This window comes from Prenolepis imparis, unplaced genomic scaffold, assembly GCF_030444845.1.
Source record: "Prenolepis imparis isolate NDT839.2.m4 unplaced genomic scaffold, iyPreImpa1.0 SCAF_4, whole genome shotgun sequence".
Classification (NCBI taxonomy): domain Eukaryota; kingdom Metazoa; phylum Arthropoda; class Insecta; order Hymenoptera; family Formicidae; genus Prenolepis; species Prenolepis imparis.
In genome coordinates, this window is record NW_028141162.1 from 282,043 (window position 1) to 301,604 (window position 19,562).

General features: G+C 32.2%; 2 protein-coding genes across 11 annotated transcripts in view; one reads left to right on the forward strand and one right to left on the reverse strand.

The window, feature by feature from the left end:
* The window catches only part of LOC145935702 (dual specificity calcium/calmodulin-dependent 3',5'-cyclic nucleotide phosphodiesterase 1A), a 106,454-nt gene that overhangs the window by 20,359 nt on the left and 66,533 nt on the right, over window positions 1–19,562 (reverse strand). The window contains exon 1 of one of the 10 annotated variants that reach the window (XM_083037244.1): window positions 19,429–19,499. The exons of the other annotated variants lie outside the window; for them this stretch is intronic. Within the exon in view, the coding sequence (XP_082893370.1) occupies window positions 19,429–19,450 (22 nt within the window). The 5' untranslated portion in view covers window positions 19,451–19,499. Of the gene's footprint in view, window positions 1–19,428; window positions 19,500–19,562 lie in introns of those variants that run through there. 10 annotated transcript variants of the gene reach the window in all.
* Window positions 6,671–16,149, forward strand: Hbg3 (alpha-glucosidase). Its single transcript, XM_083035498.1, has 9 exons — window positions 6,671–6,827; window positions 8,095–8,253; window positions 8,854–9,191; window positions 10,741–10,866; window positions 13,181–13,588; window positions 13,922–14,177; window positions 14,941–15,136; window positions 15,367–15,504; window positions 15,666–16,149. Exons 2-9 carry the CDS (start codon window positions 8,100–8,102, stop codon window positions 15,727–15,729), a joined length of 1,680 nt encoding a protein of 559 aa, XP_082891624.1. The 5' UTR covers window positions 6,671–6,827; window positions 8,095–8,099; the 3' UTR covers window positions 15,730–16,149.

Sequence of the window (19,562 nt, forward strand, 5' to 3'; positions counted from 1 at the left end):
TTTCGTTAAAAATTTATATCTTGATCTTTTAAAATTTATGTTAGAAAACATGATATATTATTACAATTGAAGAAATTAATTTCTTTCTTGGGTTTCCACATATTTACTTTCAAAAAAGGCAACCAAGAAACAATTTCGTGAAAAATTTATCTCGATTTCTTAAAATTTATGAGAGAAAACGAGATATTATTACAGTTGAAGAAATTAATTCTTGAGTTTTTTCTATATGTATTTATTTTAGATGTCTTTATTTATTTTTTGTTTCAGATATATATACGTAACGAATATTATTATATATATTTATACTATTGATAATATATAGATTGTATAATTTGAAAATATGAAATTAAATATAAAAGAGAGAATAAGAGAGATGAATTTAAAAAACTTGTGGATTTATAAAACCATATATAAAATATATAAAGCTATAAATAAAATCGCATAGAGAATAGTAACGTAATTAAATCGAATGTTGGACAATAACCAATTCATGCGCGGGCACATCTATTTTGATTCGCTCCGCCGTACACATATAATCGGTGACATGCAGAGTAATAGTGTTGCAGATGCGGGCAGGGACGACAATAGCGACAATAGCAGGGGAAATAATAGCTCGAAAATTAACTTGGGCGAGTTCTTGTCATTTTCTTATTGGCCCAAAGTGACGAATATGTCTTTTTGGCGTCAGCAAGGCGTTTCACTGATGGCAACAGAGACGCTCGAGACATACGTAAGATCGATAAATAACTCGTTGCGAATATTGTGTATATACCTCCTGTATCTTGCAATATATAATTATAATTTATATGCACAATATAAGCCATTTGATAGTTATAATATAGCAGCGATTACACAATTGCAACAATTATCTCGAATTATGGTAATTGTGTATAAATTCTTCATCAACAGTTTATACCGCTGTGGAGATGACATTAAATTATTCCGTATTTCATTACAATACGAGCATTTTCTTTTGCAAAAAGATAATGTTATCTATATAAAAATCATAAAAAATGATTTCTAATGCGGATAACTTATCACCTAGACCTAGATGACCTAGAATACTCTTTAATAATTATTTCTGTTGTTCTGAAATCTTTCTTCAATCTCAATATTCCGGAGCAAAATATTCGCTAATCCTCTGATAAAATTGCACAACGAAAACATAAACTTGCACAACAAATCTCTCGAGATTTGCTATGCTTCTGCTTATTTCGACGGGAACAAAGTACATCATACGTATTTCGATGCTATATGATTATCACATCGCATGTACAAACATTATAAGTGTAATTTTAATTCTGCGCGCGGTTCAGCTTCATAAAAGCTTTCATTTATAAACGTTTCTTAATTGCACAATCTTCGTGATATGTATTTTTATTAAAAGATGATTGCGATTCTTTTCTCAATGAAGCGATTTTTTTTTACACCAACGGAAAGAAATCAATATTGATATATTATTCATTTTCGATATAGCGGAAAGTCTATCTCCCCTATGAATATAAAATGACAAATTTCAATGCCTTGATGGATTATGGATAGTTTTAAACGAGTCGCTGAATAACTCTGCGGAATCATAAATTTTGATCATTTTAAGAAAAAGGATAAAATATTTTTTGTCGCGAGATTAGCAAATTATTTCTTTTTCATCGAAAGAAAAGTCTAATAATGATATAATGAACACTTTAGGTGAAAGTTTTTGTAATGAATATTTTCAATTTACGTTTGAAAAATTGCAGAGTAATAATTAATTTCAACGCACAAAGTAAACTTTCTCATTAACTTAATGGATGATTATTATCGCGGAGTTCTACGCGTCATGCATAATTTATTATGAAAGTGAAATGTATATACATGTACGTAAACGATGAAAACGATCTACCGAAATAACACTCGATTATTTAATAATAAGCGTAATTTAATCATATTATTTGTGAAATACATATGCATAATAAAAGAGATAACTCAATAAGCGCGATAACTTGTACTGAACAATATTTGATACACTGAACAATTTGTACGCTATTATAATTGTTTCTTTTTCTTAGAAATTAATTGTTATATAAACCTAAATATGATTTAAGATATAGATTTTCATCTCTATAGCGATATCAGATTGCTGATGATATAATTGCGTTTAAAGATAAATTATATATCAAATATTTTTGGGTGCTAGAAAGCTACTATAAAAGACGGAATATATGTAACACGACGTCAAAGATCGAAGACGTAAAATTCTATGGGAATTTATCGCGTTTCGACGTAACTTCCTTGCGTGACAAGAAAGGTGAAAAGGTCTTTCCTACTATTCGATTTTCATAGGTCGAAGAGAACATCCGAGGCATGTCAGTATTTACAATCGTTATTTTTCTTAATGATTTTCTGAGAAATATGTTTCACAAACTTGTAGATTCTCATCTCGTTAAAGATATCTAATGTAAATCAACTTTAAAGATAAGAGTCATTTCGATGTTATATATATATATGTATATCAAAAATTATGAGTTGAAAACTATGCGTCTAATCCTATTAAAAAATTAATTACGACGGATGTAATATTGATAACGCGTTTTTATCAGTTGCTAGATGCAGCAGGTTAATTCAATTGGTAAGGCGGAAGAGAGATAAGGCAGGAATTCCCTTTATTATGTCTGGTCCACAAAAATTAAATCCAAAGCTAGATTTTTCATTTTAAAAATGCGATATCCTATATCGATCGCTCTTAATAAGCCAGCATACTGATAAGAAATTGAAAATTTAGCATATCGGAAATATCGGACTGCATTTTAAAATGTCATGTCTGACATGTCTGCACAGAATAAATTCAAGCTTTCCATCATTTTAAAAATTCAATGAATTTGAATCGTCAATCGTCAGTAATATTAGAAAAAAAAGTGAAGACATTATTCACGGTAACTTTTCGATAACATTGAAAAATCTATTAGCCCTTATCAATGCAACTTGCTTTCTTGTTATCTGAAGAATTTCTGGATATTTCGACAACTTTCGTTTTGTACATAAAATCAAGAAAAGTTTCAGAGTTTACAGATTTGCACCGGCTTGTCGATTCTATTGTCGAATCGTTCGCTGGCTTTATCTCGCCAAGTTGGGTTAAAACACAATTGCGGAATCGAGCCGAACTATACAAAGTACAAAAGTCGAAAACTCGAGACTCGCTCAACAAACGAAAATAAGCGATAAAATAAAAATCGTCGGTTGCAAAAACGATTGGAAAACTTTGACGGCAACTTCGCGGTGGTGTATACACGTATCCGAGCACACGTAACCCGAAGATGCGCATACCTGGATTATTGATTACCGTGGCCGGAGAGTCACCTGATGGAATAGACCCTGTGCCTGGACAAAGACCTTAACTCGAATGCAGCGGTTCGTTCGCCCGGCCGCACTGTCAGCGTTTCACTCGTCTCGTTTTTTTTTTGCTTTTCCTTTCATTGCGTCGCCCGCAGCAGGAGAGAGAACGAGGCGAAATGCTCTCTCGTGCGGAAATTATATCCGCGCACTAAATTTAGCCATCTTCACCAGGAAAATTTGATTACCAATCGCGACCGCGCTGGATGCAAACTAGATGTGCGATTGTGCACCTCGCGCTCGTATGCAATATATCGGATTGGCTACAGTCATACATAGATGAAATGATTCGATCTCGTCTCCGAGAACAAGCTATGCTCGACACGCGTATTTCCATCTCTGAATAATGCAGATGTATACTTGATTAACGTCGTTTTCTAATAGACTGCTAGAATATGTCGAACCAAATTGTTAATCGCGAATCGTGCGCAATTTCTCTCTTCGTGATTAAACTTACTTTCGATTTAATACTTTGCTATGTGTATTTTTATTCGGGATCCTATATATCTAGTATACCAATTCAACCCTTCTTTCTTTTTATATAAATTCAGATGCGATTCCATTCCGTTTCATCCTTTATTGAAAATTACAAAAAAAAGGATAAAACAGCTTTTAAATGTGTCAATTTATTTTGCTAAATTTTATTCAAAACTTCAAACTTTGTTTTATCAAAGTGCATCGAGTCTTCCTGCGCTATCGATATCAGAAATTGATTAAAGTTACATTTCTCTCGAGCCAATTAACTTCCTCTTTTTACGCGATAAATCTATAATTTCATTGCTCATACATTATCCGATTAATATACATTATAACACGTATGAACACAAGCACAGCGCATTTTTAATCTATTTATTAATATTTAACAAAGTACGAGCTTTGGGAGCATTTTCCAAGGTCTACATAAAACATCGTGCAATCCCACTAATGTTTTTAGGTCACGAGATTAAATTTCTGTTTAAAACTCTACTACCGCGTTCGTAATAACACAACTACAAAGAAAAAATTTCTCTATTTTTTCCTCCCATATGCGCACAAAAACATTCGTTGCGTTTTCATTCCATAAATAAAATTTATTATGATAAAAGTCATTGATTTTTTACAATTACTAGAACAAAACAAGCGCGCGCTACGCGCGCGCCAATCTTCGATTTTATATTCAAAAGAATAATATTTTCAAAAAAATAATATAAAGTTTGTTGATAGAAATCAGTTGATAACTGTCCAAAAAATTAACCAAGTTTTAAGTATTATAACATACATATTATTTAAAATATATTATTTTAATTTTTATAACACATTATTTCAAAACTTAATTAGGAATTAACGTTTTAATCAACTGATTTCTGTCAAAAAATATTAATAAAACGTTAATTTGCTAACTAAATTATAAAATAATAATACATTAAAAATATAAAAATAGTTATATGTTGTATATAATATGTTATAACACTTTATCTAGGATTATAATAATTTTTGAAATCAACAGAAATCAAAGCAAATATTCTAAGACTAATAGTTTTTTACATTTTAGAATTTCAATTTTGAAAGTTATTCGCGAAAATTAATCAAACTATAAGTCGTAAAGCAATAAGCATGGTCGGGTTTTAAAGGTTTTTTCAAGGTCTACAAAATGAGCCCACAAAGAATGTTCTAGGCCTCATAGAGGCCTTAATTTTTGCAATCAAAGTTTAAATGCTTTTCGCGAACATTAAGGCATCTATAAGGCCTAGAACATTTTCTGTGGACGCGTTTTGAAGGTCTCTTCAAAGCCTACAAAACGCGAGCGACTATATGTGTTTTTTTTACATCAATTGATTTGTCTCATTATTCCGTCCATAAAAGTATTAAAGTAAGATTACCGAAAACTGAATATTTTACAAGATATTTTACATTTAACGTAAAAAAATTGTTAACTTTATTATAGTGTTTTGGAAAACTCTCGAGATAAGCTTAAATATGTTTCGAATAAATATCTCAAAAAGACATTCCGATTATATATCTCAAAAAGAAAGTATAAACATATCAATCTTATTTTCATCAAATTTACGCGTGAGATATGATTTTATCCATAATTGCTTATGTAACCCATTATCTTTCCTCGAATATTTTATCGCTGATTACATTTTTGTGGAGCAGAGAAATGACATTGCTAAAATTTAATTTCTGTCAGATATTTTTTTAAAAATATTTTTTACGTTATATGTCAATCATGTATACGTCAATATTGACGCAGATATTTTTCATTTAAAAAAGTAGATAAAAAAATAGATTGTTTCCGAACGGATGTAATAGCGCAACACTAGTAGAAAACGTTATTTTTATCGTAAAGCTTAAAGTGATATTGCGTCTGATCACGCTAATTTCAATGTCAACATTCCTTACCACGTACATATCCGAGATATTATTATTATTACAGCAAAAGAACAGATTCGTTAATCGCGTATAGAATTGTAGGCCTCATGATCAAAAAGAGTCTATTCATCAAGATGAGATGCCTTGTTACATTGATTTTATTTCGATAGTAAACACCGAGAGCGTGAGATTAAACCTATACGAGATAATTAATGTTGAAAAATTTTTCATTTATGCACGCGTGGACAAAATAGCCAATTTGTTCCAAAATAAATTTATTTTATCTTGATGATACAATATCAATGTGATATTAGTATCATTATTTGTATAGATATGAAAGTTGTTAATTGTTATTATGATCAACAACACGTGTATTTTACCAGAAATATACATATAAGAACATATATCTCCGCACCAGTATTTTTCGAACAGTGTTTTCTCAAGCGATTTTTCGCACACGATTTCTTTTAAAAACTTGATATAAATACTAATTAAATAATATCATTCTTTTCATTAGCATATTGTAAAAAGTGGAAACATTGAAATGGTATTTTTATTGTGTGAAAAAAATGCAAATTGCAATGGTTATTATAAGTTTGCATGAACGAAAAGTCTTCAATCGTATTAAACTTTAATGATGGATCCTCTCTAACGTATTTGAAAGACTCTACTTCACTCACAATCGATAAGATTGATTTCAAAGTCAATCTGAGGGATATCTCATGAAAAATTGATACACCTAAGGGGAAAATCTTGTATATGTACGTGCATTTGCGAATGGTTTACCTATTTTTAATCATTAGTATTGTCACTTTCGAAAAACACCAATGCTCTTGATTTTGTAGCACTGATATGCGATTCAACCTTGAAAATGATAAATAATATAAAAATGTTGTGACAGATACGATTAGACGATCTTGTGATACGTCTCGCGATTAATCGAAATGAATACACCGGCTATACGCATATAATCTTATTCGCTCGAAATTACATAATGCGGCTATAAAAGAGGAAAGCTTGGTTTATTCCACAACAGTAGCTCTTACAGCAGGTGTCGGAGCAGTGTCCATTGTGATTCGGAAATAAGCACAAACACTCGGAAAATTGTAAGTGTGCAAATTTATAATAGAAAGAGTTGTTTTTAATTGCCGATAATCGCATCGTTTTGTAAAATTTTGTAATAACATGGTAACAAAACTTCTCTCTGCAGTTTATGTTTTAAATGTTCTTAAAATTTTATTCATTATGAGGTTTTCTAATCATGCAAAATCGTACAAAATAAATTTTTTATAATATAATTTATTTTACATTTGAAAAATTTTTAAAAGGCGTTAAATCTAACAATAACTTTATTAAACTTTAAACAATTTTAAGCACTTTTATTATGTTGCATTTCTTGCAATTCTGCAATAATAATCATTGAAATATAACAAAGTGACTGTTTGCGCAGATATATTACAATTTATTTACACAAATATATCGTATAAATATCGTATAAATAAGATTATTATATCCACGATTTCAGTCGACTTGTTTATATCGAATGCTTATGAATAGGTGAGAAAATATTTGAATAAAAAAATTTGAGTTATTTATAATTCTAAATTTTGTTCCTAAAATTATATTCTATAAATTACGTAATTTTGTGATATATATATATATATATATATATATATTTATGTGTTATTGTAATGTAAATTTTAAAAAAATTGTTATTCATCAAATTTTTATAATCTCGAAAATTATCAATATTAAAAAATATACGACTTTTATTATATATGTTATATTTTTATATAGTCTCATTGAAAAATTATTTAAATTGTTTTGTGGCGATAAATACCACAAGCCGAAGAGAATTTAGAATTATATTTTATTTTATTTTAAAAGTATCAAATAAGTATCAAGTCGGTAGAGAAATTTAGTGTTCGGACACAATACATACAATAATAACAGAAATAAAGATAACGATTAAAAAGGCTAGAGGTAGCGAAAAGACAAAAGAAATGTCCGGAAAAGATTCGAAAAATCAAAATAATATAAAAACGGCTTGAGCACGAGAAGTGACCGAAGCCAGCGAAATAATCGAGCAGTCAGTCTGTTTCCGCTAACGCTAACGAGAAGTCGCGAGAGAAATTGTAATCGAAATTTAATTAAGTACTGTGGACAATTTAATTAAACAATTAATATGACAGTTCAATTAACAATATCCTATAATTCCCAGTAGTAACAACTCACGCTACAGTTTTATATAAATAAAAACAAAATTTTTTAAAGTTGATCAGTTTAAAGGGGAAAATAGATTGCACGTATATTATTACATATTTGAGTCAGCGCGTAAATAATAATTTGTTATTATTTACTTTCCAAATTTAGCTAAGATGAAAGGAGTAATAACGCTTTGTACAATATTACTATTGTCCAGTCTTGGGCATTGTAAATATAATGTGAAATGGTGGCAGCAAATGTCACTTTATCAAGTTTATCCCAGAAGCTTTAAGGACAGCAATGGGGATGGTGAAGGAGATCTCAATGGTATGTTCTTTTATCGATAATAAAATCTTAAGGGAACTATTATAATTTAATAATAATAATAATATAGCATATAATGCAGTTAAAATAAAAATATATCGTTTTAGAAAGTAAGATTAAAATTATGTAAAATTTTAAAAAAGTGAATAGTAAATTATTTCATCTATTGTTACATATGTATATGTACGATAAATAATTTATTTGGGTTTTACTAAATTTATGTTATTATTATTTATGTTATTATTATAATTATGTCACATATATCTAGGATGCAGGAAGTTTTCAACTGAAAGTTTAATGATAAATTCTTTTTACCGAGAGATTATAAAATTAATTTAAATAATATATTTCTTATAAACATAAAATTTCGAATTTTTGTAGAATATTTTAAAATAAGCCAAGAATTTAACAGTTTTTGATATTTGATATCAAAACTGTCATGGTAACTGAAATTTGAATTAAAGATCCGAGAAAATTAATATACCTACATATTTAAAATTAAGCATCTAATAATTGATTTACTAAATTGCAATTTAAAAGATTAATTCGCACTAAAATATTTTACGAGTACGATCCCAAAGTATTTCGATTTTTCGCATACAGGTATCAGGAGCAAGCTAAGTCATTTAATCGAATCGAATGTTAATGCCTTTTGGATATCTCCGATTTATCCTAGCCCGATGGTCGACTCCGGCTATGACATTTCCGATTTCGTTGGCATTGACAAAAGATTCGGCACTATGAAGGACTTTGAAGACCTCACGAAAGCGGCTCATGACGTGCAATTGAAAGTTATTTTGGATTTTGTTCCTAATCACTCCTCCGATCAGCACGAATGGTTTCAAAAGAGCTTAAAGAGCATCGAACCCTACACCAATTATTACGTGTGGCATAAAGGCAAGGTATTACCTAACGGAACGGTTACGAAGCCAAATAATTGGGTAAGTACATTCAAAGGGACGTCCGTAATAGTTGTGCGAAGATTTACGACATGACAGACGACGTTATTGAAATCGGTTTCAAAATGATCCGAGCTCGTGAGTTATCTTAATGTTGGAATTGCAATTATTTTCTTTCGCTATTGCTAAGCGAGATTAATTTAGCTCTTTTATTATTAATTCTCTATTTCGCAGTATACGCGATATACACCGTCTGTCCGGAAAAAAAGGAGACTGATTTTTTCTACGTTGTAATGATGCCATCTGTTTAACTACTATGGAATCTTGTAATATCATCTCTCAGAAGTATAATACACTTATTTTTTTTGGCGGCTAGTAGCCAATTTCAAATTGGTTACTGTGCAGATAAAATTTATCACCTTTTTTATCGTGTCAAAATGGAACAACGAGCAATAATTAAATTTCACGCGAAACTTGGCAAAACGCCTACGCAAACATTTAAAATTATGAAAAGTGTTTACGGCGACTCGTGCTTAAGTCGTGCAAAGGTATTTAAATGGTATAAACGATTTCGTGAAGGCCGAGAGTCGCTCGGAGACGACGAGAGACCGGGCCGCCCAGCCACAAGTTTGAATGACGCGAACGTCGAAACAATTCGCAATCTTCTCCTCATTAACCGTCGTGTTTCGTGCAGAATGATTGCAGATGAGACGCACATTAGTAAAACAGTAGTACACGAGATTCTTCGCAATGTTTTAAAGAAAAAAAAACTTGTGCATCAGTCTCCTTTCTTCCCGGACAGACGGTGTATGTATAAATAGTGGTAACGTTAAGGTCGATTACTTTAGTTAAGCTCATAGCAATCGCATCGCGCAAGATGTGCCTACTAAATGATTCGCATTATCTCTGAGATGCATAAGTGATTTTACTGTATAGTGATTCGGATTTCGCATTCAAAAGGTTAATATATTCGAAATGTAATTACACACAAAAGTTAAAATGGTCTATAGTCTATAGTAACAAAAATATTTGTTGTGCTACCGAGCGACATAGTTGATTGCAAATATCGAGCGCGAATGATTGGAGAGAGAAAGAGAGAGAGAGAGAGAGAAGTTAAATGTATAAATTATGCATACAAACGTCTTAAACGAGAATTAAATTTTGGTTCAACTTGGACGATCAATCAAGGTGAAAATCCCCCCAAAAAGTTCCGTTGATGCGATCGATTCTTTTTATCCGCGGTACTCTCTCTTCTCCGTCGCGAACCGATCAGACCTCTAATATCTGAAAAATGTTCTCTTCACATTTCTCGACGTCAAAGTTAACCGACGATCCATCATTGCGATTACTTACGATTCTCGTCGATTTCGAAATATCCAAACCATGTATATAGAGTCGATATAACGCGAAACAATATATTCCGATCAACACAGCGCGCGAATCCGCAATACATACATATATATATATATATATTCTTCAAAATACGTCCTAGCTCGACGTACTCGATCTCTGTCTGTTCTATATCTGTCGTTAAAGCTTTCAAGGTATAATCAATTAATCGGGACAACTGACCGATTATTTACACGTATAGGTGAGCGTGTTCGGCAAATCAGCATGGACCTGGCGTGAAGAACGACAAGCGTATTATCTTCATCAATTCGCAGTGGAGCAACCCGACCTCAACTATGAGAACGAGAACGTAGTGCGTGAGATGAAGGTACGTATTATTGGCAAAAAAAGCTATCATTAAGTAAGTCGACTCTCTTTTATATCGAATCATCGGACGCACAATTCTACTTTATGTCTTTCGACATAAAGTTACGATTCTAACTTACGATACGTTTGACACAAAACTGTCATCTACAACGTGAGAGAGATAATTTTCGGTTGTTAAACTTGAAACCGGTCAGTCGCGAATTAGTTTTAATAACTTGGAAGTAAAATCTGATAACAGGCCAAATTGCAGTTTGATATAAAAAAATGTCGATAATTAAACATCCAGCCTTCGCGATCAAAGCAGCGAAATAGCGGACTATCTTGTTATCACGTTGTATCTCGAGCAACCGCGGCGGCAGAATAGAAACGGTGGATTACACAACATCGTTGATGTCACCAGAGGTGAAAATAAATCCGGCCTGTATAACACGCTGTATAACGGCAAGGACGTTGCTTTTTCCGTCATCATCGCGTCGTACGCGCGCACGCGTACACGATAGAGAGAGATCTTCCGTTCTTCTCGAACGCGTCGCGAAATGAAGGGAAAACATCGTTCCGTTTTTTCCCTTTTTCTATCCCTTCGCTCTTCCTCCGACGCGACGCCGTAATTCGCTCGTGAAAATAATTTCAGAATGATCGTACGCGTGCAACGGATAGGAAACGATTCGATTCGCGTAAGTAGGATACTGCGTGCACTTATCATCGGTGCGATAATTAATTTATATTATAGCGCGACAAACGTCGCTAAAACTGACGGACGTGTTTTTTCCTCGATCGCGTCGTCGAAAAGCGGACGCAATTAGTCGTTCGTTGCGAACGACGAACGCAACGAGCGTGAAATTATGCTCGCGGAATGAATCGGGAAGTGGACGCAATAATATTCGTTCATTTTTCAGAGGCAACGAACGTTTAAAATGTCTCGCGACGAATCGGTCGTTAATGTGATTTAACTGCGAAAGACAATCGATAATGTCCGGTGACAAATGTCCAGCGGGCGTGAAGCGAGATAATTACGATCAATTTAACAAAAACAAAAGTTCACCGAGCTGGAATAACAACTTTCAAACAAATTATTCGCACTTAAATAAAGGCGAAAGGTCAAGTTTTCCAGTTGGCCGTTATAACTAGCTCGCCCTTTTTTTCCCTCTCTCTCTCGCGCTACAGAACCGATGGAATTTTAGTACGTGAAAGTTTCGCGGGATATTCATATTTCGGCAATCAAATCCTGCGCGCGTAATTTGAGAAACAGTGAAACGGTGGAATATCCAGCCGTAATACAGAAAGTTGTAAAGTACACCAGTACACGCAATAAAATCCACGAATTGGACAAACTATCGTGCAGCAAATAGTGCAGTAAGCTCGCGTGATACAATCTGCCATCATTTTTCCGCTGGCGTTAAAGCTTTGCGAAATTTAAAATCGAAAATACATAAAAATGTATATATCATTTTTGTGTATTTTATTCACAATCAATAATAATTACCGGAAAGATAATTACGTATTTGTTTCGTTAGATAAAATAATACATGATAATTTTTTCTTTTACGCGCAAACACATATTACATATAATGTACTCGCGTACCACAGATGTCGAGGTTTTATTCAATTTCTTTCCATCCATAACCGCAAAATTGCTTCACGACGGCAAGACGCTTCTTATCGCAGCCTCAATTTCTCCAAATCCTTTATGTCACAAAATTTGCCCTAGACATGCCACATTCGTAACATAAAGTCGGATGAAATTGAGAAGAAGAAGGAATAACGTTGTTTTCTTTTTACAAATCAGTATTATCAGATGTTACTTATATAAGAAAAAAATCATTTCTTAAATTTCATCTCGCATATTTATCGAAATTTTTGTGCGATGTTTATCTCTCTTTTTTTCCTAATTAATTCAATTTGACAGGAAATAACGGAAATAATATCAGAAATAATATAAATATGTAATAAAATAATAATAAATAAATATCGGAAATAATAAATAATAAATAATAAATATGTAATAATTATACCACCATTACAAAAATTATAATTGTGAACTTTTCTGTATCCTGATATTTATATGCGTGTACATGTACGAGAAACAGTACAATCGGATTTATATGAAGCAAAGCGAAATAATTAATTAAATTAATTTTGGATTTGCTGTGTAAACTATTGTTTCGAATGAATATCTTTAGGGCACACAGCAATGTGCAGTGGTTTAATCCACTTGAATCTATATATAGGTCTGAAAGATACATAGAGCTTTACCCGAGCGTATTGCTCTCTCTTTCTCACTCCCTCTCTCTATTTCTAACCCTGCCCTCTCCCAGAACGTCCTGAGATTTTGGCTCGACAAGGGGGTGGACGGATTCCGGGTGGACGCGGTGCCATTTCTGTACGAGGACGTCAGGTTCTTAGACGAACCACTCACGGGTAATCCGAATCCCGATGATTCTGGTTACACGGAGAAGATATATACCAAGGATCAGCAGCCCACCTACAAGATGGTCAAAGAATGGCGAAAAGTGCTGGACGAGTATCAGGAAAAAGTTTTAATGATGGAAGCTTACGCGAACATGACGATGACGATGAAGTATTACGTATACGGGGCACACTTTCCCTTCAATTTCGGTCTGATTACCGACACGAATCGAAATTCTACAGCGGCCGATTTTAAGAGGGTGATCGATTATTGGATGCTAAACATGCCGTTTGTCAGCGGTACCGCAAACTGGGTGGTAAGTCGAACGAGAGACAGTTTTTCTTTTCGAGCTAGTCAAGATCTTAATCGCTCTCTCATTTGCATAACAGAGGTGTGAAATTTTTTCGTCTCAAGAGCTATTATATTAGTTGCTTGGATTTTTTAAATTTGGAAACTTGAAATCAAATCTCTCGCAAAACATTTTAAATTTTATATTGGATGCCGTTTTTATTTCAAGTCGCCAAATTTATTGTTCTTCCTGTATCACGTTACAATTCGAAATGCGTCATCATATTGGACCTCTTTTGATTTTTACTTTTAAGTTCGACAATGTAGAGAGAGTAAGTTTCATAAAATTCTCTTTTTATAGGCTGGGAATCACGACCAATCCAGATTAGTGACGCGTTACGGACGGGAACGAGCGCAAGTCGTAACTATGATGACTCTACTGCTTCCGGGCGTAAGTGTGACTTACAACGGCGAGGAAATCGGTATGGAGGATACGTGGATCTCGTGGGAAGATACCAAAGATCCGCAAGGTTGCAACGCCGGCAAGGAAGGTTACGAGAAGATATCCCGAGATCCTGCCAGGACGCCATTCCAGTGGGACAATACTACTTCGGCTGGTAGGTATCGGTTCGAGCAACTTCTAAAATCACTGTGTTAATCCACCAGTGAAACGCGATTTAAGCTGGTTATTATCTATTCTAGTAGAAACACCCATTGAGAAAATTTGTAAAGCTACCCTGTTTCATATCAACGCAAGGAGAATAGATATTCGGACCATCGTAAGACAATAGTACATCAGTTTACGAATTTATTAATAATTTTGAAGCGCGAGAATATATTTCGCGTCATTATTGGAATTTTAATATCGAGAACGATGGTGAATACATCACTCGACAATATCAGTTGCAAATAAATGTCTTCTTCACAAAAATCGATCAACGATTAACGATCTGTTAATAAATAGCAAAAGAAATTGTATGAAAAAATAAGCGGTAGCGCTATAGAAACCGGTTTGTAACGCTCCGCTTTAACATCAGTCATCTTGTGTCCTGGTCCACATATCGAGGATCAACGCGCGCGATACGTTTGTCAGGTCACGCGTCACATTTTGAGATTTCGAAAAGAAAGTGGGTGAAAAACTCGAGATGAAACAGGTCGCTTATCGATCATGTTGCAATATGCTATACAGTATACAGCATTCTGTCGCTTGTCTCTCTCTGCATTTGTCGTTTTACAACCTAGAAAAAATTCCAAATGATCGAAAAAAATCGTCATATCATATACCATTGTATTATATGTAATATTAAAAGTTACGATTATGTTTGTACACGATGCGTTATACTTTTGCTATGAAATGATCTAATTTATCGATTATTTTAGGATTCTCTACGAACCCAAAGACGTGGTTACCGGTTAACAAAAACTACGTGACACTTAATTTGGCCGCGCAAAAGGAACAGGACAGTTCGTATTATGCTCTATATAAAGCGGTTTCTTCTATACGAAAATATGTGGTTGTTAATCAGGGTACCTTGACTACAAGATTATTAGGCAATAATGTTCTTGCCCTTGTCAGGTATAGTAAAATGTGACAAACGTGTATGACAAGAATGATATCCTTATATTATTATTATTATTATTGTTTAATATAGCTGATATGTTTCAAATATTAAAAAATATATTTTTAATTCTTAGACACACATACATACACACACATATCATTGGAAAGCATACGTATTTAATTTTTAATATTTAATTTTCTCGTGAAAAATAAGGAAAAAGCACACTCTCTCTTTCTTATTACAGAACATTTAACAACAGTAGAGTTTACGCAGTGATGAACTTTGGAAATGAAGATGAGACTGTCGACTTATCGGCACTCGTTGAGAGATCTCATCAATTGTACGTTTACTATGCCACTACGAATGCTCATGATTTAATTGGGTAAGTATACGTTTTCTTCAGGCATACATACGTGCGTTATTAGAAAAAATAATAAAGCATATATATATATATATATATGACGCAAAAGAGATTTTATAAACATTATACTATCTCGAATGTTTATCGCGTTACTTTCATATTGTTATCTCTATAATATTTAGGTCTATCTTCCAAAATGGTCATGCTTTGAAAATCCCCGCATCGGCAGCTGTGATATATCTTTAAAGTTACGTAAAGCCGTGCGAAAAGCTATGGAAACGAACGAGGCACCATACTTTCAATGTTATTTCCATAATTCACTAAGCGAAGAGAAGAGATTATTCAGTCATACAATGATTCTACTCTCCATCTTGTTTACTTCTATATGCACATAACATTGCTCTTTTATTTATTCACGCTTTACGTATTTTATCAACTGGATTTATCTACAAGACATAACACTACGCTCATGGAAATAAATGATAATAGCTCAGATAAGGATGAAATGTTATGTTAGAGAAGACAATGGATGCAATATTAAGAGCGTTAAAACATAATTAATAACAAATTTTTTTTCAACTCTCCGCAATAATTACAATTGTAAGTATTAAATGTTTCAATGAATGTAAAAATTGAGAAAAACAAAATAAAAGTTTTAAAAAATAACTATCACATATTTTTAATTATTAAACACAATTTTATATTCGCGATGTATATCGTTTAATTTCAGTTATGGTTCATATTAAATATATTCGCATATCGTGCGAGGATCATTTCCAACTAATTCCAATTCCTCGAGAATCGATTCTACTCGCATCAAATGCTTTAAAAGATGTAAATTGGGAATTTAATTTTTCTCCCATTTTATTTTCCTCAACATTTGTCAATTAGCTGTCATTCCCGACAGCTGATTTATATTAGTCATACCGGCTGCTCTCAAACTCTTAGGACACATTGCATAGACCAACCCTTAATCATCCTTCCAAACAATCATTTTTATAGAAAAAGGATCCCATAAATTATGACCAGAAAAGACTTGTTGCGTTTAAAATTTGTATTTAAAAACGACAATTAATTACAATATTGCAGAAATATGTAATTGATATAATCGATATCAAAATCGTATTTTTATATGAAAGCTTGTTACATAAACTCCCCCTCCCCATAAATTGTATAGTATTAATCATAAATTAGTTTTTGCATAAAAGATTCGCTAAAAAAATTACGATCTTTTTTTACAATAATTTTAATCAATCCTAATACTGTGCTACTTCAATTTTTTCATCTGACCAGTTTTGACATTAAACAAAAGAAATTACATAAGTTAGTTAATTTATTCATAGCATTGACATATATGGATAAATTAAATTCTCATGTTCCTCATACATTTAATTTTAATATATTTGCGATTAATAAAATAAGTGAAAAATAATATAATCGTAATGTAAAATCAAATAGATGAATTTCTTCTGCTTGTGCCTGAAATTTTAATTTGTGTTGATTTTGACATGACACTGGCATCTGCATTTGTATGTTAGTAAGCTGCGGCCCCTCCTCCCTATCTAAAATGTAGATTTGCAGTATCCGCATAATTACCGCAAATACAACGGAGAGAGAGAGAGCGCTTGTTGCATAACATATTATTCAGAACTCAAATTTGTTGCACAATAAAAAAATTTAATTTTTTTTAATTGTCTGTATTAAAGCATGTATTTAAAGTTGCCTGATATTTCGGAAATGCATAAAGTATAATTTTGCACGGATATCCATGGATAAATCAATGGATTAAATCCCGCAGTATTCAAATTTTTATATATGCACTCATTAACATTGATTGCACTTTGTATATTGTGTCGCGTTCACTATTTGTCTGCATTTTTTCGTTACAATATAATAACATTGTTTCATATTGAACGGTTAATTTAAAATAGTAACGTTAATGGTATCTACTGTTAAATATTTATTAATATTTATAAATAATATTTATAAATATTTATTAATATGTCTGTCTGCTATTAAAAATTTGGATAAATAATTAACGACGCGCTTTTTTATAAACATCTCTTTATTTTTATATAATTCCGGCAGTTATATTAAATGTCAAAAAAAAAAAAAAAATTTTATGATTTAATCCTATCTGTTTCTAACAATGCAATCAACAATGATCCTATCTTGAACTTTCTTCACAACTGCGCTACACTCGGAGAAACTTTAGCTCTCTCGCATGTGGCAGCGGGGGTTATACAAGAGTTGCAATTATTTAATGAAAATTCAAAGTTTAGCGGGGAGAAGAATAAAAGAATGTCAAAACTTTTGCATCGTTCTCCGAGAATAAAGATTATTTTCGTCGTCGCGACGCTCTCCTCTTAAATAACCACTGCCGACTACAAATTTTACGAAATATATGTTACGAAAATTTAAACAATGTGCAAAATCCTCGAACTCGGACAAGTATGCGCAAGTTTAGTTTTGTAAAAATAGAATTTTTAAAGTGACATTTAATATATACCTATGCAATCGAGTCGCATATCGAATCTCTCTATATCTGCTTCAATTTCTTCTTGTCTATCAATCCCTTATCTAATTTATCATAAAAGTTATTTCTAAGATAAATAGCGTGATTTATCGATGTGCAATGTTGATAAACTTAAATCAGATTATAATTACTTCATTTAAAATTTAGAACGCAATTATTTGTGAATAAGTCGCAATTTGAAAATTTGTGAAATCTGTGTTGTTTGGGCTATATGTATCAAATTTAAAAAGATATTACTTTAAAAAAAAAAATATTGATTTCTTTTACGCGATTTACACGATTTCGTTGATCATTATATATACCAATATATATAATGCACTATATATATTTTCTAGAATATATTACGGAACATTGTTATATTACAAATCATATCACTAATATAATATTATTTTATATTTTAATATAATATTATTAAACGCATTATATATCACTCATGCGTACGCTCTAAAAGCAAAATAATATGTAATAATAATATTGGAGTAATAATTAAAGTATTTTAAATCATTTAACTACTATTTAAATATTTAACAAGTTTAAAATTTATATAAAATAGTATCTAAAATAAAATATATTTTCTAATATGATTAATAAGTATATGACCTAAAAACGCATGTGATCATATACATAAGTATCAACTATTTTGCTTAGTGATGATTGTCTTTATTTTGTCTTTATTTGATGAATTAATCTGTGTGTGTGTGTGTGTGTGTGTGTGTGTGTGTGTGTGTGTGGTGTGTGTGTGTGTGTGGTGTGTAAGAGAGAGAGAGAGAGAGAGAGAGAGAATCTATACTTACATTTCAGTATCACAATAAGTGTCATGCCTGATAATACCGCAATCGATCGCCTATAATTATCTTTGTATTACTGATAATGTTATAAACGGAAGAGAAATGCGCAATATCTCTCGTGAATATAATTTCATCATATGTGTATAATGTATTTTGTCTTGTATAGTTAAAGCGTCCACGCCCTTCCTATTAATTATAAGCTCCAAGTTCATAGAATAATTAGACTTCAAACTTTTCTTGAACAAAAATTGCCCGCGACTTAATTAAAATTGGGATCCTTTAATTTTCAATAAACGAACCGGTAATTCAATCTGTAATTAAATTTTCTCGTAAGAGAAATCTTAAAATGAAAAATGCTTATTGAATGAGAATGTAATCAAATCAAAATGAAATTGCCGCAATTATTGCGCGCAAAGTAAAATTTCTGTAACAAATCGTTACAAATTTAAAGGTTATTCTCAGACTTTGAAAAATCAATTATGTCAACAATATTATCAAAATCAATTTATTAACAATTTGAATTTTCTGAAAATTCAAATATGTTCTCCTCTTTAACTCGTCTCTGTTTCTTTGATACGTACGGCAACAAAAATTCGAGAACCTTTGTGATTATTTTCTTACCCAGCTTACGTTTCATTGTCATCCTTCGGAGAAATCGTACCACTTTATGGAATTATGTTTGCGCGAAACAACGCATCGTTATCTGCAATCTATCATATATACTACCGGCCAACCCTGGATAAGTGCTACCTCCC

Bases quoted from the DNA above. Each gene is read 5' to 3' on its own strand.
- Hbg3 (XM_083035498.1), top strand. From the start codon at position 8,100: ATGAAAGGAGTAATAACGCTTTGTACAATATTACTATTGTCCAGTCTT. The intron at 9,192-10,740 runs GTAAGTACATTC...TTACACGTATAG, and splicing joins TTACGAAGCCAAATAATTGG to GTGAGCGTGTTCGGCAAATC. The intron at 15,505-15,665 runs GTAAGTATACGT...TATAATATTTAG, and splicing joins AATGCTCATGATTTAATTGG to GTCTATCTTCCAAAATGGTC.